Source organism: Ursus maritimus, unplaced genomic scaffold (genome assembly GCF_017311325.1).
Source record: "Ursus maritimus isolate PB19 unplaced genomic scaffold, ASM1731132v1 scaffold_10, whole genome shotgun sequence".
Classification (NCBI taxonomy): domain Eukaryota; kingdom Metazoa; phylum Chordata; class Mammalia; order Carnivora; family Ursidae; genus Ursus; species Ursus maritimus.
In genome coordinates, this window is record NW_024423344.1 from 7,731,867 (window position 1) to 7,756,157 (window position 24,291).

At 39.6% G+C, this 24,291-nt stretch overlaps 1 protein-coding gene across 1 annotated transcript in view; it reads right to left on the reverse strand.

Moving 5' to 3' along the window:
* Nucleotides 1–523: 523 nt before the first annotated feature.
* Nucleotides 524–24,291, reverse strand: part of USP12 (ubiquitin specific peptidase 12) — a 98,661-nt gene continuing 74,893 nt past the window's right edge. The window contains exons 4-9 of the mRNA XM_040621703.1: nucleotides 22,360–22,589; nucleotides 16,604–16,680; nucleotides 16,403–16,486; nucleotides 8,395–8,592; nucleotides 4,870–4,948; nucleotides 524–3,712 (exon numbers count right to left, since the gene is read on the reverse strand). Coding sequence (XP_040477637.1) covers nucleotides 3,611–3,712; nucleotides 4,870–4,948; nucleotides 8,395–8,592; nucleotides 16,403–16,486; nucleotides 16,604–16,680; nucleotides 22,360–22,589 — 770 coding nt within the window. The 3' untranslated portion in view covers nucleotides 524–3,610. The remainder of the gene's footprint in view (nucleotides 3,713–4,869; nucleotides 4,949–8,394; nucleotides 8,593–16,402; nucleotides 16,487–16,603; nucleotides 16,681–22,359; nucleotides 22,590–24,291) is intronic.

Genomic DNA, 24,291 nt, shown 5'->3' on the forward strand with positions numbered 1-24,291 from the left:
AAGACAGATGCAAGGTACGTGAGGATTACATGCAGGCTCGTCATTGCACGTGCCATATTACACACACGGATGCTGTTCTGGGAAAATCTCTTTGGATAACAGAAGTACTAAGTTCACAGCAAAAGCAGTAAGGCAGTTCCCCGTGTATCCAGTTGAACTTGAACAACCCAGGGGTTAGGGGCACCATGTTTGAGCAGTCGAGAAAGCTTCGTCTAACTTCTGACTCCCCCAAAACTTAACTATTACTAGCCTGTTGTCCTGAAGCCTTACCGACAACATAAATAGGCCATTAACACACATTTTGTATGTTTTATATACTGTGTCCTTACAATGAAGCTAGAGAAAAGCAAATATTAAGAGAAATCCTAAGAGAAACTGCGTTCACAGTACTATCTTTATCGAAAAAAATCCACTTACAAGTGGACCCACGCAGCCCAAACCCATGTTGTTCATGGGTCAACTCTTCTTCTAATTCGCAGACATTTTAGGCAAAAAAGAAAACACACACTTAAAAACCCACAAGCACAAATAAACCAACTTTAATAGATATTATTTTGTATTTATATAGCGCCTTCTTCAAGAACCTTAGATGCTTTATAGACATTTTATCTAATTAATCCCCACAACAACCCTGTGAGGTAGGTATTACTCCCATTTTACAAGATAGGGAGACTGAAGCACAGAGAGGTTAAGTGACTTGCCCAGGGTCACACAGTTAAATTCACTGAAGAGCCAGGACCTGAGCGCCTTAGCCTCCCGGCTCCCAGTTAAATACCTCATGAGAGAATCTTTAATGAAAAGTATCCTTAAAGAAAGTATCAAGAGTAGTATGTTATGAAAGTGAGGTCTTTCTACTGCCATCATGGAAAAGAAAAAACCCGATACTGATGAGGCAACAAGACCCATATATTACACATTTCCTTTTTTCCCTTTTCCTGAAGTCTCACAGCCCGTCTTAAGCAATCTTCTAAAGATAAAGTTTCCAAGACAGAAGCCATATGACTTAGCAGTGAGACTTAATTTAGAATATTTACTTTCAGTTACGATAATTTATAGAAATTTTTATCCCAATATACAAAAAATATGGGACAGCCATCCCAACAAACATGTACATGGTTAGAGAGCAATCAGCCACCATTTACAACCTAACCCCACCCCCTCATTTCAATCACAGTCAACCAACACACAACCTCACAATGCTTTCTATATGGGTCACTTTTCTTACTCAATACCTGCATTTTTCCCCCAACCCTAACCCTATGTTTTTAAAGTATACTGAGTTTCTGATAAGCTTCAAAACATTTTATGCAGATGCAGCTGTACTAAGAGTAAAAAGGAAATTGAGAACCATCACCCCACAGTCCCTCCCCTGACAAATCATACTATTAAACATGGTGTAGATGTGAACAGTGTGTGACTACCAAGGAACTCAATAAAAATGCTAGAACTTGCTTTAATATGAAATTCAACCTTGCTTTTACTGTATTTTTTAAATGCAAAATGTAGAAACAAACACAGCGTAGTATTCCAATGCTGTACCTCTATGCAAATGACTTCATCTATCTCTCTTATCCATGCTGTGGCCTGACTCAAGTAAAAACTGACTCAGCCTCACTTTACATCTTTCTCTGCACTGAAAGCTGCAGAAACACAGCCTCGAATTCCAAGACAATTTGGTGTAAGCCCTCAAAATAAAAAAATGTATCCTCTTCCCCGTCTGTGACCTTCCCCACATTCTCGGTCGTGATTCTCTGTGCAATGTTGTCATTGGGCAGGCTACGTAATTTGTATAAACCCACTCCAGCCGGCGTAAGGCTTTAGCAACTATAATCTTAAAAAGCGAGCTGTCAAAATACATCATCATTTTCTTCCAGCACATCTGTTTAAACAGCCCAATTAGCCAAGTGACCCTGTTAAAGATCAGTTCATGGAACGAATAGGTGAAGTCATTTCCTGAGCTAAAAGATACAGATAATAAATGTTAATAAATAGCAGCAGACAAAAAATTTTTTCATTTTTTTTCATATTCAACAGTATTAGTAAAAGAAGTTTAGAAAATTACAGCAATTAAAAAAAAATTACTGCCTAAAAGGACTTAAAGAACATCCAAGGCCTGATCGCTATTATTTTGAATATATATTCAATTATTTCTTGCACGCTACATTTGGCCACCGTCAGACAACTTACTGATGCGTGGAAAAGTGTCGACCGCAATGGTTCACATACATTTTACATTACATATATTACTTCTTAAAACTCCCAACAGAAGGAAGTCTTAACAAATGCAAAGTGTACTTTCTGAACACTCTTCCAGTAAGATTTGTAAAGATGAAGGGGGGGGCGGAGGGAGAAAAGGACTTGCTTGGAGTGTTCCTGGCCTGCGTCACGGACACTTCATCCTCGTCGGGTTCGTAGTGAGCCACGCGGGCTGCTGGGGTTCTGACAGATTACTTCTTTCCAGGGTAAAGAATGACATTTGAAAAGAACATAACTGCTATGACACCAGTTTTCCAAACACGGCCTCAGCTTGAAAGGTTAGAGTACTTAAGAATTCTCAAGATTGGGGCACCACCACGGAGCCACAACCTCCTTTTTTGTTCCAACTGTGACAGGGAATTTTTGATAGTTTTTTTATGGTACTGAAATTAAAGCTGAATAACTGATTTATAAACTATAACAAAAGGACAAATATTTAGCCAGAGATATCAGTTCCTCCTGAAAAAGAATATTTACCTCCTCTCGTTGCAAATTTTTCTTAAGGTATCCTACGATTTAAAATAGAGTTTAAAATTCATCTTAAAAATAGAAATAAACAAAAGGAATAGTTAAACTGACAAAAACTAATAAAAATATGCTCAAATTTACTGACAGAATCATGGGCACTTCACACAATACTTAGACTCTACCAGTTTTAAGTAAAATAAATAAGAAAAAAAATTATAATTACAAAGCCAGTCTTTCCCCTTGGGGAAACAAAAAGCCACTTTTGACCAATTGTTCCCTACATATACATATACTGTATATTATTATAAGCTTCTTCAGAGAAGCAGAACATATTTGCCTTCCTGACACTGGACTCTAATGATCTGTTAGTTTCTTACATCAGGAAGGCAACTGCAAGTGTTGGGCCCAAATGTAGTTCTGGTTTACGCTTGAGAAGACCACCGAATATACTCCTTCTGTGTATCTTCAACACGGGCAAATTTACGCAGTGTGTTCAGTATGATCTCCTTAAATGATCAATACCACCTAGCACGGACTCCTAGTCTTTCTACTGCACCCCAAGGAGTTCAAATCAGTATTGGTGCAATTAATAAAGAGAAATGCATGTCAATTACTGGAAGGCTGTTTTACAAGAGGAGCTGCTATCTCTGATTTCACTTCCTGGCTGTGTGGAACTGCACGGACAGCATGATACCTGAGCAAATAAATCAACTACCATGATAGGAAGAGCGTGTTCATCCATAGTCTTTGCTTTATTGTGTGCAAAGTGTGCTACCGCCCCCTGAGCTTCCTGCATTTCTCTTGTCTTGAAAAATCAGTGCTTGATCCTTTCCAAAATAACCAGAGAAGAAATGAGGCAGAAAGAATCTCTTCATCACGGTCCCTCTCAGTCCCGAGACTGATAGAAAAGGATGTAACCAGACTCTGAGTTCTTTGAGATATCTGATGTCAACCCGTAGAATTCTTCAATAGCTTGTGCATCTATTTTCTGTGAGGCAAAATGGAAATATTAGTACAGAAATGAGCTCTTCATTCCAGTAAAGTCTTCAACATTTCTTAGAATCATGCCTTTCATTTTCTTGTTTATCAAACAGCTCTGCACAACGAGAATGGCTTCAATGAAAAAGACTGATCATGCCAAGTACTGGTGAAAATGTGAAGCAAACAGTGCTCTTCTACATAGCTGGCAGGAAGGTAGAATGGGACAGAGACTCTGGGGAAATGTTTAGCATTATGTTCTAAGGCTGAACATACAAGTACCCTTTGGTCCAGCGATTCTATTCCTAGAGAACAGAATTACCTGAACTATATGGAACCACCAATTCCCAACCATTTGTGACCTATGGAAATGGCAATTTCGCATGGTCCTACCTAACATACACCCACGAAAAATGGGTGCTTATGTCCAGCATTAGACAAGGGTGCTGATCAAGGCAGTTTTCTCGATAATAGTTGGTAAGGGACAAAAGGCAAATTCCTAACTTGTTATACCCTTACAATGGGATATTACACAGCAATAAAAAAGAACCACTACTATAGGCAACAAGAATGAACTGCTAGATAGAAAAGAAGTCATACTGGACGAGTCCATTTACATTCAAACAGAGGCAAAATTAATCATAACGATAAAAGTCACAATAGTAGGTTCAGGGGATGGTGAGGAGAGGGAAGGAAAGCTGTGAAGACTGACCAGGATGGGGATAAGGGGGCCTATCAAAGGATGTTAAAAATGTTCTCTACCTTGATCTGAAGAGTGGTTACAGAGTATGTGTATGTGCACGTACATACATGTGTGGGCAAACTCACGTGTAAAAAATTCAAGTGTTGCTTAAGATCTGTATACTTTCTGTATGTACATTATACCTCAATAACTTTTTTTTTAGACAACAAAAGATTTTTTTAAACTGACTCTCTTGTTGAAAGCTTTTCTTTGTTTTATTCTAAGCATTTTGAAGGTCACCTGACCATTCAAGCATCAGGACTGGCTGTTGGGGAGTAAGAAGTAGGAATCCGACTACAATCTGAAGATCTTGACATTTATACAATATTCGTCACCTGTCATATGAATGAGAGGCTGGGAGAAAAAGAGAAGAGTAAAACACACACATAACTTTGAAGAAAAATAAGAAATTCAGAACTACTTACTTCTACAATGTCGTCATCAAACAACAACCAAAAATCATGACTCTTAACTATTGCAATATAATGTCCTCGATTGGGACCACTAAAACAAAGAGAAAGAGAAGTTAATTTTATACAATGTTTATTAAGATCACTCTTCTATGCCCTCAACTTCATGTTCTATAAAGGAGAGTAACTGAAACTGATAAAAATACTATTATCTAGCTACACGGATGTGACCTGGCATTCAATTTTATAATCAAATAACCAGTACTCTACTTTGAGAGACATAACCAGCATTCTATTTATATAAAGCTATGCTATTAAAATAATTTGTTGTCTTTGTAATAATTTTTAAATTATAATTTTAAAAATAATTTTCAAATTTGCTTCTATAAAAAATTAAATATATTTTTTAGCATTTGGGGAGGATGGCAGAAGGTCATAGCACCCCAGGTTAAACTACAGAACAACACATTTAGAATTTTTTCTAATCTTATTCCCTTGGCCATAATTTTTCTCTTGAGGAAAGATACCATGTGATGCCTAAAAAAGCAAAGATACCACATCTATAGTTCTGAAATCAAGCTTGACCTTCATAAACTTCTTTAAAAACAAATGACATTTTGTTAGTATTATTAGTGCTATTTTTAAGTACCTAGATCTTAGCATCATTATAATTCTTAGAACTGCCCCTGCATCTCATTTTAAACAAATCTGGAATAAAGAAATCTAGAAATGCATAAAATGCAAGTAGGATTCTTTCTTTAAAAAAAAAAATCCTTTGTTTTATAAAGGACATGGCAAAGATTTTAATCTCTCCCAGTTTAAGTATGACTCATTATAAAAGCTTCTATATAATTCTTTATTAAGTTATAATTCCATTGTAATTATTATAGAATTTGAGATGATTTTCAATACAAATTGCTGTTTATGGTGACTAGCAAGATCAGATAATAGAATAAGCAGCCTCCTGTGTGTCCTTGTCTGGGCTCCCCTGATCCTGTTAGGTGAGACGAGTACCTCAGGTGACAAAATGACAAAAACAAGAGTACCGCTCTTTCTCCACAGAAGAAAATACCTCAGAACTTTTTTTAAGGCTTTTAATGCTAAAATAAATTTAAAAATAAAAACTAAAAAAAATATATATTTTCCCCATTTCTATAGGGTTCATCTAAAGAGTCTTGTGTTTTATAGTGAGAAAGAATTTTTTTTTTATTTTTTAATTTTTAAGGTGGTGAACATAAAGAAAAATCCCAGAAAAGCTGAGGAACAGAGCCTGAGAGGGAAGGAGACAGGTGGGCTGAGGGCTGGTAAGTGTGAGACTTGAAAACAGTAGGCAGCTTTTTTCCTCTGGCAAAGAGGTAGTTTGAAGAACAAAAGACAAAAGTTAATTACAGAAACCAGTAAGATGAGGAAGGGCCGAGGCTAATAAACTCATACCTAAGAAAGCCGAGGGCTAGAGATTTGCATTCTCAACCTAAGACGTGCTCAGCTCAGTATGTATTAATGCCTCACCCGTGCAAATAACAGTGTTGGCCGCTGTGGGGATGAGAAAGGCACCAACAACTTCCGCCCTGAAGACACGTGAGTATGGGAGAGAACCCTGCACAAACACAATACAGGGCCCCGCAGCATATAAAAGCAGAGCTGCAGGGGTACTGCAACCCCCAGACCCCCTCCAGCGAGAGAGAGGAGGTGGGACGGAGAGGGCTGAGGAATCCAGGAAGGCAGGTTACAGTGGAGCCTGAGATGGGCTGAAAGGATCACACGAGTAGTAATTCCGCAAGCACCTGCTAGAAATCTGCTACACAGCAGACATTCAGGAGTGAGAACGCGTGAGCTGGACCGGCACAGGCTTGCTAACAGTGAGCATCGTCTACAGCGGAAGGATGCAGGCAAAGTATGCCCCTTCTACTCTCGCGTGAAACATAACCACGAATAAATCGGATAAATAAAAAATAAGATTTGAAAATGTCTTTAATCTTCTGTTAATGGACAAATCATTTCCTGTTTTAAGACGTGCCTGTTCTCGTAACAGAAACGGACCTCCAATCTGAGAAATATAATGCAGCACCATGCGGTAAGTTATGGCTGGCAGGACGCATCCAGCAGTTATGTGAACACAGAGGCGTGGCACCAAATGGGGCTGGGCTGGAGGGAAGAGCACCCAGGATGGCTGCCAGAGAGGTTGAAAGAGGCCGGGAGGGGAGGAAGGCAGGGGGAGTCACAGTGAGAGAAGAGGAATAAGGAGTCAGGGAGGGGGCCCGGCCCGGCTGTGGTCAGGAATCTCAGAGTTCACGGTCTTGTGAGCAGAGCAATTCCAAGAACTCTAGCATAATCTAAGGAAAGTGAAACTAGTAACCGTCCCCAAATTTGAAGAGGCTAAGGAACAGTTAAGTTAGAAAAGGTTACGATGCTGTTAAGAAAACAGAAGAACGGCTAAGTGATTCGCATTCCCCCTTTAACCCTAAGACCACAGTGGGGTTGTTAACATGACCTGCATTTTACACAAGAGAAAGTGGACATTCAGGGGGTACTGTATAAAGTCACACCAGCCATAAATGGCAGGAACAGAACCAAGTGCCAGGTTTCTCTGACTCCAAACCCTCTGGTTTGAATCACTCCACCAAGGTTAAGTTGTCTGGTAAGGTTTTCCTCCATTCAGATGTCTCCAGCCTTCCTTTAGAAACAGGATGGTCCAAACGCGGAAAAGAAAGATGACCGCTGAGGACAGAGGACAGGGAGAGAGGCTGACAGGAACAGTGGAGTTGCAGCAAGGTTACCACCCGGGCTGCCCATACATTTTCTGAACAGAAAGGTGGGAGGAACAGCTCAAGGTGAGAAGGCCAAGGACTTTTTTCATTGGCTGAAACATGCTGTTAGCACAAGCTTCCCCAAGCCAGCAGGGAAAGAATGAGTGTCTGTTTTCAAATTATACAGGAAATTCTAAACAGTCAATGAAGACTGCATGTTCCAAATATAAATTTTGACCGTGTGATGCTCCTGTAGCTTTGAGACTTTTTTGAGCTATTTTTATAAATGCACATATATAGAATGAGATGGCACACTAAGTTGACTATCAAGAAATAAACATACTGATCGATAAAATCAGAAAACTTGTCTTTAAAGATTATTTCCAAAGCCATTTAAATTTTTTTCATTACCATTAACATGATGAACATATGCAATTCATCTCAGAAATAATTCATTTTACAAAATCTATTTACCCATTTTTACTGAAAAAAAAGGAAAGAAAAAAGAAATAAAAAGAAAACTAAGAGGCCTTAAAGTTCCTTGAAAGTAATATTGACAGAAGAAAAATAAAAATCAAATCTGGGCAATAGTATTTCAATATATAAAAGTTTAAGGAGGAAATGATAAATGCACTGTATCTGAAACATCCCATTTTGCAATCAAGTTATCCTGATGCTAAAGCCCCTAAGAAGGTCTACAGTGAAAGGTCTACAACAGAAGCCCTTGAGACCGTCCTGAACGCCTGCCCCACGGACAGAGACCCTCGCCCACTCGGCCCACGGCTGCAGTTACCTTCCACAGTGAACCACCACGGCAACAAGGTCGTACATTCTGTCAGGATTGGTCGCATCACCAGATGTGTTAAACAGACGAAGTTCCAAAGGAAAAACTACCCGATAAGACAGTTTTGTGTATCGATGAAGTTGATCCATGTATTTAAACCTCTTCAGGTGTAGAGCTAGAATCATGGGCAGTTTTTTAACTTTCATCCTATTCAAATAAACATGGAAACAAAATGTCATGAAAGGCATTCATACCATGTCCTTCAAAGAACTATCAAACTTTATGATTCCGCTAACAAATAGTTCATGGTCAGTTTTAATAGCCCAGCACTGCCCACTTTTGCATATTCCTACCAATTATTTTTTTAATGGCAAAGCAACATTCTGAACATCTTAAGACTATCCCACCCCACCCATCATCATCAAATGACATAATCTGACTTTCTACTCCACACGACTTCAAAATAGATGGACCGGCATCAGTCCTTTGTTCAGAAATCCTTATTCTGAAATACAGGTCCCTAAGGATAAGGCTTACTGCATATGATGCCAATGATGGGTGGAGGAGAACCAGTTCCTTACATAAGCTGCTAACGCCTTTGGATGTGAGTGGAGACTGAAAGCCAGTGGTTCTACCAGTCTATATAATTCAATAATGGATGGAGAACAGGACACAATGAGAAAAGCATTAAAGACCATTCCGTGAAAGGTGTTTGCCAGAGATAAGAAATAACTCCATATGAAGAATGATGACTACATGCATCATAGAAAGGGAGTTAAATAACCTGCAAATTTAGGAGATAAGCCTTTAACTGTAAAACCACTGTCCATCTTCCACATTCTAACTAATCTGTATTATGCCCTTAAATGCCGTTTCTCCCTGACACGACCTCTGCACTCCTACTTCTCTAACGACAGTTTATGCTTCTGAATGAAGGCTCAGCTCAAATGTTGTAACCCCTGGGATCAATATCTCCTCCCTTCAATCTGCCATTGGCACTTCGCAGATTCATTGTGTGTGTACGGTTTATGACGCCATAAAACATTTAGATGATTATGGGTCTTTCTCCTCTTCTAGGATCTGAAATCTTGGCAGGTAGAAATCTTTTTTTTTTTTTTTTTCATTTTATTTCTCTATCAAGCAACATGCCTGGCACAAGACAGATACTTGACAAATGTAGCAGAACCGAATGCTATATGTTCAATGAAGCAAAACACTTTTCATAATTAAAAAATGAAATTTACTAAGCCATTGCCTCTAATGAAGTGAAAACAAAAATCATTTTGTAGCATTATACTAAATCTGCATCCTACAAATCTTAAATGTGGTGGGCAGCTTATTATTCCAGAAACATTTACTATTCTATCCCGGCCTTTGAAAAACATTAGCAAGAATAAACAAGCAGATAATCATTCCTGGAAAGAAATCTAGCAGTATAAGAGTCTTTATGGCCTTTGCCTCAGTAATCCCACTTCTAGAACTGAAATACATCATCTCAAATACAAGGCTTCTGAAAAAAATTCACTTCTAGAGTTATTTTATATTATGAAAATTTGGGAAAATCCAAGAAACAGGCATATCACAGAGATATTGTGGGTTCAGCTCCAGACCACCATAGTGAAGCAAATATCACAAAAAGCCAGTGAAATGATACTTTTGGTTTCCCAGTGCATACAAAACTTAGATTTACACTACACTGTATCTATTAAATGCACAACAGCATTATGTCTAGAAAAACAGAACAGATACCTTAATTAAAAAATACTCCATTGCTAAAAAAGGCAAAGCATCATCTAAAACTTCAACAAGTCACATCATCTTTCTGCCGGGGACGAGGGTCTTGGCTCACTGCTGATGGCTGCTGACTCATCATGGTGGTTGGCAGCCGCTGGAGGTTGGGGTGGCTGTGGCTATTTCTTAAAAGACAACAATGAAGTTTGCCACACTGACTGGCTCTTCCTTTCATGAAGGACTTCTTTGTATCATGGGATGCTGTTCGAGAGCATCTCACCCACAGAACTTCTTTCAAAATTACAGTCAGTCTTTTCAAACCCTGCTGCTGCTTTATCAGCTAAGTTGATGTAAGAGTCTAAATCCTTTGTGGTTGTTGCAACGACCTTCACGGCATTTCTACCAGGAGCGGATTTCATCTCAAGAAACCACTTTCTTTGCTCATCCATGAGAAGCAGCTCCGCATCCATTCAAGTCTGATCATGAGATCGCAGCACTGCGGTCCCATCTTCAGGACCCACTTCTAACTCCAGTTCTCTTGCTGTTTCCACCATCTCTGCAATGACCGCCTCCACTAACCCCTGAGCCCCTCCAAGTCCTCCGGGAGGGTGGGAACTGACTTTTTCCAAACTTCAAACGAATGTTGATATTTTGACCTCTTCCCATTGTTCTTAATAGCATCCCATTCCAGGAGGGATTCAACTGACTTTGTCCAGATTCATCAGAGGAATCACTTTCTATGAAAGCTAGAGCCTTATGAAATGTATTTCTTAAAGAATAAAACTGGAAAGTCAAAATGACTCCTTGATCCATGGGCCGTGGAACGGATGCTGTGTCAACAGGCATGAAAACGTTCGTCTCATTGTACATTCCAACAGAGCTCTTGGGTGACCAGGTGCATTATCAATGAATGAGCAGCAGTATTTGAAAGAATCTTTTTTTTTTCTGAGCAGGTCTTAACAGTATTCAGTACACCATGTTGTAAACAGATGTGCTGTCATCCAGGCTTTGTTGTGTCATTTATAGAGCACAGGCAGAGTGGGTTTAGCGTCCTTCTGAAGGACCCTAGGATTTTCGGAATGGTCAGTGAGCACTGGCTTCGACTGAAGTCACCAGCTGCATTAGCTCCTGACAAGACAGAAGCTTGGAAGCCAGGCACTAACTTCTCCTCTCTAGCTCTGAGAGTCCTCGGTGGCATCTTCTTCCAGTAGAAGGCTGTCTCGTCTACACTGAAAACCTGTTGTTGCGTGTAGCCCGTCATTACTCTGGTAGCTGGACCTTCTGGGGAACTTGCTGGAGCTTCTCCACCAGCACTTGCTGCTTCACCCTGAACTTCATGTTACGGAGCTGACTTCTCTCCTTACACCTCATGGACCTACCTCTGCCAGCCTCAGACTTTCCTTCTGCCACTTCCTCACCTCTCGCAGCCCTCACAGAATGACAGAGTTAGGGCCTTGCTCTGGATTAGGCTTCGGCTTAAGGGAATGTTGGGGCTGGTTTGAACTCCTCGCCAGAGGAGATCAAATTCCTCTCGGAATTTCTCAGTATCAGCAATAAAACTGTTTCTCCTTCTTATGATTCATGTGCTCACTGGAGTAGCACTTTTAATGTCCTTCAAGGATGTTTCCTTTGCACTCACAACTTGGCTGATGTTTGGCGCAAAAGCCTAGCGCTCAGTCTGTCTCAGCTTTCATCATGCCTTCCTCGCTAAGCTTAACCATTTCCAACTTTTGATTCAAAGTGAGAGACATGTGACTCTTCCTTTCACTTGAACACTTAGAGGCCACTGCAGAGTTACTAACTGGCCTAACTGCAATTTCGTTGTGTCTCAGGCAACAGAGAGGCCAGAGGAGAGGATAAGAGGTGGGGAAAAGGCCAGTGGATCGAGCAGTCAGAACACACACATACATCAGGTAAGTTCATCATCTTATATGGGCACAGTCTGTGGTACCCCCAAACAATTACAAGTGATATCAAAGATCACAGATCATTGTAACAAATGTAACAGTAATGAAAAGTCTGAAATACCGTGGGAATTACCAAAATATGACATAGAGACATGAAGTCAGCAAATGCTGACTTGGAAAAAGGGCATTAATAGACTTGATTGCCTCGGGGAGGCCATAAACCTTCAAGTTGTAAAAACCGTAGTATCTGTGAAGTGCAATAAAGCGAGGTACGCCTGTACCCATCTTACACAAACGCCTTTATACAGAGGGAATGATCACCAACTCGTTTTGAGACCAGCATGAACCCAACACCAAAACCTGACAAAGGTATAAGAAAAGTACAGACTATTAATACCAATCATGATATTTCAAAGATGTGAAAATCAAGACATTAGTGAACCGAATCCAGCAACATATAAGCCTCACTTGGTGATGATATAATGGTTCTACTAAATGAAATGATGATGTTTTTTCCTCAGGTTCTTTCTAAACAAAGACCAATAACTGTAAAAATGGAAAGATTCCTTTATATTCCTAAACTAGCAAAGTAATAATAATAAATATGCAAGCGGGATCTTAAAATATTAGTATAGCATATTTCTCCTCCTGAAGAAAAGCAACCTCGCCCCTACTTAAATTTTCCAGAAATTTTAGATCTCGGCAGAAAACTTACGCTTATCAACGATGTGATTTTTAAAAACAAGCATGTCCTTTTCCAACCTAATCAAAATATTTCACCACGAAACCAGAAATGAGCAGACTACAGATATTATTTTCTTAGCAAAATTGCATTGTCTGCGTTACATACCAGGTTACGAACTCAAACCTGCAGCAGCCAGTGTAAGAGGCGGCCAGGACCACAGCGATGAGGAGCACATCCTTCCTACTTGGGGTCTTTTTACCTAGGGTCTTAGAGCAGGCTCTGATGATGAGCAGCTGGACTGGGATCTGGTTATGAAAATGGAGCAAAAGGGAAGAACTTGCCCTCAGGAATAGGAAGAACCTCAATTACTAGATCAGGGTAGACAGAGAAAGACAGGTGGCCATGACAGCTTGACCCCAGCTGCCCTGGGCACTGCGAGTCTTCCCCAACGCCTCGCACAGACATCACTGGGCCTGAAAGTGGGCTACGGTGCATCCGGCATAAAAGGGAGCGTATGGGGAGTGAAGAGAGGAAGGATGTGTAGCAGAGAACCAGTCCGGCTGGCTCAGCTCCCAGTCCAGCTGCTCATCATCAGAGCCTGCTCTAAGGCACAGAGGAGTGACAGAGGGGTGCTCTTTGAAAATCTCCAGCACCACTCCCACCCCAATGCCCAGAGGACAGGAAAACACCACCGGAAACAAAGCCATTGAACCCTCTCATTCCAGTTCCCTGGCGACATCATTTTGCCTTTCCCCATATGCTTTATCCTCCCATTGTGGAACAGCTTACGGTTGTTTCACCTACATTTACCAAGCCAGTATTTTTCCTGGGCCGTGCTATGTATAGTTCAATAGGCGTGCCATATAAAAAGGAGTCTATGAGCAGATAAATTCTGTATAAAGCTAGACAACCTAGGTGAGGTACTCCGATCATCTTCACTAATAGAAGGGAACAATGAGTAACCTGTTCTGATGACTTAAAACGTCTGATGACCTAAAACGTCTCCCTTCCTTATAGATATACCTGTGTCCAAAATAAAAACAAAAATACAATCATTTAAAAATCTAAGTTCTTCTTTCTTTCTTTCATGGATGTTTCACTGTAACCATGAGGCAGGGCCATACAGGGTAGATATCTGGGCAGGCAGAAGAGAGAAGCCCAAGCAGAGCAAAGAGCACATCTGTTCGACAGAAAGTTGTGTGTATGCAAGGGGTTGAGGGGATAAGATCGGTTACAGACAGGGTCACTAACCAAATAACTAAATATATAAGGATAATGGGAACCAATTTTTACTGTCAGAGAAGGAAATTACAAATACTAAAAAGGAGAAAACTAGAATGAACCCTATGGTGTCGGCTGAAAATGCGGATGTAATTGTGACTCCATGGTTTTTCAATATCAATAGCTCAACAGATAAGATAAACAGGTATAGATGTAAGCATATGTATAGTACATGTGTATACACACACACCACCCAGCTCTGTTCACTGAGGCGACTCAGGAACAGAGACATCCCAGTATCAGTGAGCACACCTATACCAGAGTCCTGCTTTCTAAACATCATTCTTCTCCTAAAAGAAACCAGGCCTTCTGGGATAAATGGCTGGTATCAGGGGCGCCCGGGTGGCTCAGTCTTTAAGTGTCTGCCTTCGGCTCAGGTCATGATCCTGGCGTTCTGGTATGGAGCCCCGCATCGGACTCTCTGCTCAGCGGGAAGCCTGCTTCTTCCTCTCCCACTCCCCCTGCTTGTGTTCCCTCTCTCGCTGCCTCTCTCTCTGTCAAATAAATAAATAAATTCTTTAAGAAAAAAAAAAAAAAAGGCTGGTACCAGAGTGGGGCAAGGAAAGTACAAAATAGGCCTGGAATATTTTGTTACACCGCAAAGTAAAGAAGCACTCAAGAATGATGGGACATGTCAAAAAGACACGGGCACCAGCTTGAAGGGGCTCCCACTGGCCAAACCGGGGATAACTTCCGCATGAAAGTAAGTAAGAATGGTTATGGATCATAACCCACTGAATAAAAAAAAAAAATCCTTAAGCCCATGCTGAGATTTAGAAAATGAAAAAAATTAGAAGTCTGATGAGGAATGGATATATTTACAATCTCAAAATACCTCCACACAAAATACTTATGAATGATATAAATGGGCAAAAGCATAGCTTAACAGTGAAGAACTCTGGGAGACATCACCTTAATCAAGTGCTCAAAGATAACAGCACCAGTAATGGGATGTGCAGAAAAGGGTTAACCTCGCAGGCCTCAGACTATCCTTTCTAGAAAGGCCTGCTGGCAAGGATGGTCCTGGGTTAACAAAGGAGAACTTGGATTTGAGGAGTGTTCCCACCATATCCTAATTGATAAGGGTGACTCGACATGCCTAAATTGTCTGAACAAACAATATGGTTTATGCTCAACACCTACTTTCCTTCTGAGTCTAAAATTGTGATCCATGCTAGACAGAGGGTGCCTATGTGCCCAGCCCCCAGTTTAAAACCATGGACACTGAGTCTGTAATGAGCCTCCAGGAAGACAACACTACCCCCACATCATATTCAGCGCTGAAGGAGTTCAGTGTGTCTTGTGTGACTCCACGGCACTGAACTCTTGGAAGCTCCCCTGGCTTTCCACTATGCTGAGATGCTTTGCCATCCTTCCCTGTACTGAGTCTTGGCTGTGGGCCTCACTATATACGCTGAGTCCTGTAAGTCCTTCCAGTGAGTTTCGGGAACGGTTTGAGGGATCCCCACACGTGAGACAAACCAGAATCGTGGATAAGAGGATACAATGAGAAGAACAGAGCATCACTTCTGTGAGATTTCCACCAGAATACGTAACCTGAACCTCATCATAAGAACACATGAAATGAACCCAAAGACGGACGGTCTGTAAAATAATCTATAATTTTCAAAAGTGTCAAGATTTTTAAAGTCAAGAAAGGACTGTTCAAATGTAAAAAGACTAAAGAGACATGGAATATAAACGTAATGTGTTTATGGGCAGGATCCTTTTGTTCTATAAAGGACAGTACTGGGACATACGTGCTAATGAAATAATTTCCACGAGGACAGTTAATGTTCAGTATTACTTGGCCCACGTGGGTGAATACAGCAACAGGAAAACTTCCTTGTTGGTAGGTAACAGCCACTCACGTGTCCAGGATCATGGGACATCGTATCAGGACCTTACTTTCAAGTGGTTTGGGGTAAAAAAGCATTCTTGGAACTGTTCATACAACTTTTCTTTGAGCATGAGATTGTTTCAAAACAAAAAGTAAAATAACAAGAATGATGATAATGATTCCATTCCTTGACACCAAATACCAAGTAAGAGAAGATACAAGATCCTGTGTAGGAACAGCAGAAGCTAGGGGAGGGGCGAGGAAAGGATTTTGCCCCTTCTCTCTCCTCACCAAGAAAACGTTTATAGAAGCAGGCAAGCTTCAAAGTCAAGTATTTTAACTGTACTGGTTTATGACTCTTAAGCAACTTCTACTAAGTGTAGAAAATCACTGGATGTTGCAGAGTTGAATATTGTTTATCTAATAATAACTTCGTGAGTCTTAATTACTTAATGATAAAATTAAGAATTTTTACTCAGTGTAAATTTTCAGACACCACTTTCATCTAGAAAGGCCCATCTATAACACCCACTGCCAGAGAATCACAAACAAATTTTAAAAACGCTAAGTTACCGTTTGTGTGCTTCCTGTTTGCTGCGACATTCTTCACAGTAATATTTGTATTCACTGCACAGAGTTTCTGTGTTGCTGAAACCCCTGTGTAAAATTCAAAATAAATTTATTTTGTCTATACCAGAAAATTGTGTATTCATTTAAAAATACTCTAAACCAAAGATATTCATTAAATTTCAAAACAAGTAACTCTCCAGTTACCTTAAGCAGTGAGTGATCGATGTGTTTTGTTCCACGTCAACGGAAAGGTCTAAAAAATCTTCATCTTTGCTGCTTATCTGTAAAAATAGGGAATTACCTTTTATTTCTTTAAATAGTAAATCACTGTTCTGAAATGACAAAACTAAATGCATTCATTCTATTATTAGTAGTAAGTACATGAAGAATTCTTTTTCTCCCGACTTCAAAGGAAATCTGCTGGATCTGGACTATCTGAAAGGACACTGAGTAAATGACTCTCAACACATGTGCAGGTCAAACAGCAAAGTGCACCTGTAACTGATTCCCCTTCTGCTAAAGGCCAGGATGTGAAATCCTCTTACGTTCCAAAACCTTGGTATTATTATAAAGCATGAAACAAACTGCCCATATATACTAATTCTTAAAAACACACAGGCTAAGACTGAATAGGGATGCTTGGCAAAGGGCATCACATCTGTGTTGTTTTAGATTTCAAGGAAATAATTAAGCCTAAAATGCCAAATTGCAATCTTCATCGATGACCTTATTTAATCCTTCTTCAAGAAAAAATCTAACATAAAGTTCTACTTGAATTATGGGCAAATCATCTGATAAAAAAATTCAAGTTATTATTTATTCACTTCAATTGGATTAGAACAGAACTTCAGACATCAATTTTCCTAGCTCTTCCCTTCAATGACTCTGCTTAAGGTGAGCGCTCAACAAGAGATCTCAGGCTGTGCCTCTCACCCACAAGGGCTATACACCCGCATAGTAAATGCTTTCCTGCTTAAATTGTGCATCAGTTTTATAAGCTCAGTACCATTAACTTGTGACAGATTATGTGGCTGTATATATTATGTACTTACGCAAACTGGTGTAGCTAAGAGTATTATGCACACGAGGTCTACTGACACCACGAGATAAGTGATGTGGGTCTCGAAAGATTCAGTGAAAAAGAGAGAATAAGAAAGACAACACAGAGAGAGGAAAAGGGGGTCAGGAAAAAGAATTGGCCCAGTTTGGGAGGAAGGAGAGTAGGGTGGCGAGGGACAGTATGCTAGAGACAGGCTAAAGCCAGACTGAGCAGGGCCTTATGTGTAGGCTAAAGAGAAATATAAGATTAAAGAGTCTCAAAATGAGGCTTGTGGTTCTCAGGCACTGCCTCAGGGGAGTTCATTTTAGATTTTCATCCTTATTACAAGATAAAAAATTTGACATAAGGATTGTTCTGGATCATCTGGATATATCTGAGTTACTATGTTTGGGTTGACAATTGTGTTGGTACCGGGAAACCACCAAGTGGGGCAGTATTTAACTTCTAAAAGTGTTTGTAAACACGTCTGGTTGTTGTTGGACTCCCATGTTCTAATGTCAGGTCACACCCAGGATGTGGGAGACTCAGTAAAGAACTGTCGGCTAGAGATGTGGGTGGGGAGTCAACAGCACAGGCGCTAACGAAATGGAACGTGATCCTCCCAAGGCAGAGTGTGAAGCAGCCCAGAATGAAACCCTGGAGGATGCCCACCTTTGAAGAATAAACAGTAGAAAAGGAATGGGACCAGAAGAAAGCACCGAAGAACAGAACACAAGAAGAGGGTGCTGTTACAGAAACCCAACCTCCTACCAACCGGGATATTAACAACTGCATTATTAAAACCTGCCATACAAACCCTGTCTCCTCCAAGAAGCCCACTCTGAACCTGCACAATTCCTTCCCACTCCCACCTGTATAGGTCAGCTCTACTATTCTCCAACTCCCAAGGACTCTGGTGCTTACGTGAACTATAACACACTGTACTGAAATTACCTATTGGTTGACCAGTCTGCATGCTCACCTACGGGCATCTTGAGATCAGAATCAAGGTCTTACTCATCTTCTGCCAACCTCCCCATCTTCTACCTGGCATAGTCAGTACTCAAATATTTGTGCAAAACTAAATGAAGAAATGATATTTATTCACTCTGAGAAACTCTCAATTTCATCCCTCTCGCTGAATTTGATAAAGGCACAGTATTAATGATCATTTACTGAAACTGGAAGATGATGACTGAGATTTTAAGGAAATATTCTCAGTTCATACCTTTAATTCTGAGGAGACTATCTGCAAATATATATTGCAGACTAGAGGAGAACCAGCGAAGAATGGGTGGAAGGATCACTATCCATCCGTTACAAATAAAATTAACAAATATTTGAGCAAACAAGGATGGGTGATATCACTTTCTCCATCTAATCCTCACTCCCCATCATCCTTAGTCTATAATATAAACTTCAAAAGCCTTACACCACAATACCCCAAAAACCTCCCCAATCTATTTTGCCAGCTTCATGTATTACTGCATTTCTCAACATGCTAAGCAAATTTAACCATTTTCTGTTTTATTGAAGAGGATGAATTATACATATCTTCTAACACGGACCAAATTCCATCCTACCAAACATTAAGCAACTGCCAAATTCTCTGATTATACCTACTATTCCAACTGAAATACTGTTCTAATAATTGGACAATATATTTATTTCCTAAAGCTTAGAACTCAGCTACAATAAAATTTTTCTTTATAAGAGGTATCTACTAAACTTCTGTTAAAATAACTGGAGTTGGTTAGATTGAACAAATATGAGTATTGAGACCAATTCCTGACATCAAACACTGCCCAAACTCTTACCATAATTAACTAATGGCTGCAGCAATAAGCAATAATCCTTATTCCAACCCAAAAACATCTTCACAGGATGTTAATGTCTCAAACACTCAATCATACCTCTTTCACTTGATGTGAGAGAGCATCACCAATAAAAATGTATTTCCACAAGATAATTTTATTTATTTATTACTACTGTGTCCTTCATTAACTAAAACTACACTACTGACAACTATCATTTTCCAAATGCCTGGTTATAGTTAAAAAGATCAATGCATAATCAACAGTCAATAGATCACTCATTGGTATGGATTATGGTTCTACTTTTTAAAGACCCTACTTTTTTATTCATGGTTGAACCAAAAGAGTCACCATTTGCTTTAAGAGCAGAGAGAGAGAGAGAGAGAAACCATACTATTTGCATTAGCACCAACAACAAACAACAAACAAAAACCACACTTACCTATATAAACATAACAAAGTATGTACAAGATCGACATGAGGACAACTACAAGATGATTTCTTTCTAAATCAAAGATGTAAATAAATGTATCGTCCATGTAAATGGACAGTAAGACTCAAGACTGTCAAGATGTCAGTTCTTTCCAACTTGATCTATAGATTTAACAGTCCCCTTCGAAATCACAGCACATTATATTGTGGGTAATAAACTAGTTTCTAAATTTTATGATTCTACAGTTTCTATGGAGAGGCAAAAGGCCCAGAGAAGGCAAAGCAGTAATCATCAAAACTTGAAGGCAAGTTGTCCTTCAATAGTGTCCTTCAATAAGTGAATGGATAAACTGCGGTATATCCACATAATGAAATATAATTACGTGATAAAAAGAAATGAGCTACAAAGCTACAAAAAGACATGGAGGCACCTTAAATACATATTGCTAAGTGAAAGAAAACAATCTGAAAAGGCCGCATACTCTATGATTCCTATATATGACATTCTGGAAAAGTCAAAACTATGGAGCCAGTAAAATCATCAGTGGTTGTCAGGGATTTGGGGAGGAAGGAGGGATGAATTTGTGAAACAGAGTGAAACTACTCTGTATGATACTGTAATGATAGACATGTGTCATTATACATTTGTCAAAACAAATGGAACCACAGAACAGACAACACCAAGACTGAACTCAAATATGAACTACAGATTTTAGTGAATAATGTACATTACTGGTCCATCAACTGCAACAAATGCACCTCATTAATGTAAGAAGTTAATCACAGGGAAAAGTGGAGGAAAGGAGAGAGATATTTGGGAGAGAGATATTTGGGAACTTTCTGTACTTTCCACTCAACTTTTCTGAAGTCCATTAATTAAAAAAAAAATACAGTTTCTTATTAGCCTCCACAAGTGTATGTTTATCTGATGTAGTCAAACAAGTAACTATGCTATTCTTCCAAACATCCATAAAACATTTGTCTTACTTTCCTTGCTTGTGGATTCTCTTTTCCAATGGACGATGCTACTCTTCTGTGCTATTAAAAACTAGTCGTAGAACCATCATAGTAAAGACTGGATTAGGCAAAAATCCTCAACGGATGCTAAATCTCAGGGGAGATTTTGATGAACAAGATATTTGTGTCCCCCCACAGACTGCCTACTAGTTGCCAGGGAATAAAAACCAGTCATTATCAACTGAAGAAAATGAATGAGAGATCAAAATTAATTTCACCAACGAGAGGCAGACGGATATTGTGTGCCCAGACGTGAGACCCTGAGAAAGACACAACATTAACTGAATCACTCCGGCCAAGAGCGCATACCCACCTCTCAGTAGAAGGAAACATGAGACAGACTCCAGAGGAGAAATGCTAGATTTTTTAAAAAGGACGTATTCTTTAAAAATGTAAATGTCATAAAAGACTAAAAAAACCTGGAAATGTTCCAGATTAAAGGAGGCTAAAGAAAACATGACAGCTACATGCAATGCAAACTACTAAACGCTATAAACCGGATCCTGTGCTGAAGGGGAAGACATGCTGGAAAGGGCCCTGTTGGCTCCACCGGCAAAACTGAATAGCAGATGCCTGATCTTTCATTCCTCAAATGAGAAATGAAGTAACAAGGTTGTTGAGAAATGAATACAACAAAGGGACTGGGCTATCTGATCCCACATAAAATCCATTTTCACGCTTCTTCCCTACTGCTCATCTTCACAAAGTATCCAGCAAGTGGGTACTTCCCCCCACTTGAGTGTCCACAGTATGCTCTGGTTTTTAATTCCAACAATAAACAATAAACATAATTGTAAGGAAATAAACATAATTGTAAGAAAACAAATTAATGTACCTCCCTGACTTGTAAGTTTCTTATGAGCTTAACTAAGACACAGACATATGATTTCCAGAACATGGCTCTACGGCTTCTTACACTGAAATAAAATCAAATACAGTTGACCCTGGAGCAATGCAGGGGTCAGGGACGCCAAAACCTCCTACCTCCGTCCCCGCAGTTGAAAATCTGTGTGTAACTTCTGACTCTCCAAAAAGCTAACTACTAATAGCCTTCTGTTGACCAGAAGCCTTACTGATAACACAAAACTCCATTAACACCCATTTTGTATATGTATCATGGTATGTATTACAATAAAGTTAGCTAGAGAAAAGAAAATGTCATCAAGAAAATCATAAAGAAGGGGCGCCTGGGTGGCACAGCGGTTAAGCGTCTGCCTTCGGCTTAGGGCGTGATCCCAGCGTTACGGGATCGAGCCCCACATCAGGCTCCTCCGCTATGAGCCTGCTTCTTCCTCTCCCACTCCCCCTGCTTGTGTTCCCTCTCTCACTGGCTGTCTCTATCTCTGACGAATAAATAAATAAAATATTTAAAAAAAAAAAAAAAGAAAATCATAAAGAAAATACATTTACAGTACTATATATTTTTTTAAAAATCCACAAATAAGTGGACTCATACAGTTCAAACCCCTATTGTTCAAGGGTCAACTTCTGTCACCTCAGGTATTCACTGTTAATAAGCGGCATTACGAAAAAGTATACAGAGTCCTTTCAACTGACAAGTACACAACCTTCATGTTCATCTCTCACATTCATCCTCAAAGAACTTTTGATAAAAATGAATTCAATCTGCTCTATACAAAATTTTATGACATACTTACAGTTTCACAAGTAAGACATCTGGTTTCATTTGTCAATGTTCCCTGAAAAATCTCATGAACCCATGTTGGGTCTGGTGTGCTGTTGTTGTTCTCACTGTCAATATTACCGTTAGGTAAACGGCCATTTTGTTTTTCCTGCTTTCTCTCTTCTTGTAAAATATCAGCAATTGTATTTAGTAGGTAATTTAAGAATTCATGGGCATCTTGCTGCATGTAGTTGTCAAAAAGTTCTAAAAATAAAAATATTAGAGAATTACTTCAGAGTTAAAAACTTATGATTAAAACTAAATTTAAAACAAATATCCAATATTCTATCAGAACTAAGCACAAATGTTTGGTATTGTCAGTCATGTACAAGAAACAGATTATCTTTCACATAAAATTATGACTAAACTTGGAGAAAATACAATTAAGATGAACGAGAATCTTCTTTTTAAAGCAACAATACTAGGTGATCCACGAGAAAAGGGCAAAACCTACCCTCATACATTTATATAATATATGGAAGAGATCAGAAACAATTGCTTCTTGGGGTGCCTGGGTGGCTCAGTCATTAAGCATTTGCCTTTGGCTCAGGTCATGATCCCAATGTTCTGGGATCGAGGCCACCCCCCCCGCCCCGTTGGGCTACTGCTCAGCTGCAAGCCTGCTTCTCCCTCTCCAACTCCCCCTGCTTGTTCCCTCTCTCGCTGCCTCTGTCAAATAAATGAGTAAAATCTTAAAAAAAAAAAGAAACAACTGCTTCTTATTAGCTCATCTTATTCCACAAAGATTATGACACAGCAAGTTTTATTCTTTATTTATTTGACACAGCACGTTTTAAAACAGAAGCTGGACAACCTCTTGCCAATGCGAAGCCAATTGGGTAAGAACTACACAGAAAGGTTGTGGAAATGATGATGACTGGGCCACGCATCCTAGGGATTCAGTCAGAGGTGAGGCCTGGAACCTGGGACTTTTCAAAGTTCCTCCAGGCGACTCTGATCTGCAGTCGGGTATAGGAAACAAGGGTATCACAAATTATCTATTCCGGATAATCTCTAAAATGTGAGTTTTTACAACTCTATGAAATGTTCCCTGTAACTATACAAATGAATAAATATCATGGAAAAACAGTCACTAACATAAAATGCTTTATACCCCCACGCTTGACATCACGCAACCTGAAACGGAAAGGTAAGGACTTCACAGGCAGTATCGCATTTGATCTTTTTAACAACTCCGTGACACTGTTATTGTCCTCTTCCAAATGAGGGAATGGGATCAGAGAGGGAAAGTCATGCTGCCGGGAAGTGGCAGGCCCAGGATACAAGCCAGGCAGTCCGACGCCACGAGCTGCATACAAAGCAGCATGCCTGGGAGACCCAGGCACACAACGGCACCTGCGGCTTAGCCATCAAACACACACGGAGCAGACGACCTGGTCAGCAAAATTTTACCTTTGGATCCTTGACACGCATTTAGTAAATTTTAGAAAGATTACAGCTAACATTTTTTAAATGAAAGACGACAAATTAGGAACAAAACTTAGGGAAAGTCTAAGATAAAAAGAACAAAAAATCACATTTTTAGAAGAGCCAGTTATGACTGCATAAAATTAAGTTCTGTGCATCAGAAATCATTGAAAAAGTTAAAAAGATTCCATAAGACAAAAACTATTAACATCTGCAACACATAAAAGAGCTTATACAAAAGGAAATACAACGTATGGAAATCAACAATTTATAGAAACAAAATTCAGAAGGCTAAGAAACATGAGTGAACATTCAACCTCCTAGTAATGAAAAAGGCCTTGATTTTCTAGTCTGTAAAATGGAACACCATCTTCCTTTGCAAAGTTACCGTGCAAACAGAATGGGAACAAGTGAAAATGTGGATCTGGGAGGTATACTCAAAGAAGGTAAAGACTGATTTTAATCTTGGTGTCAATAA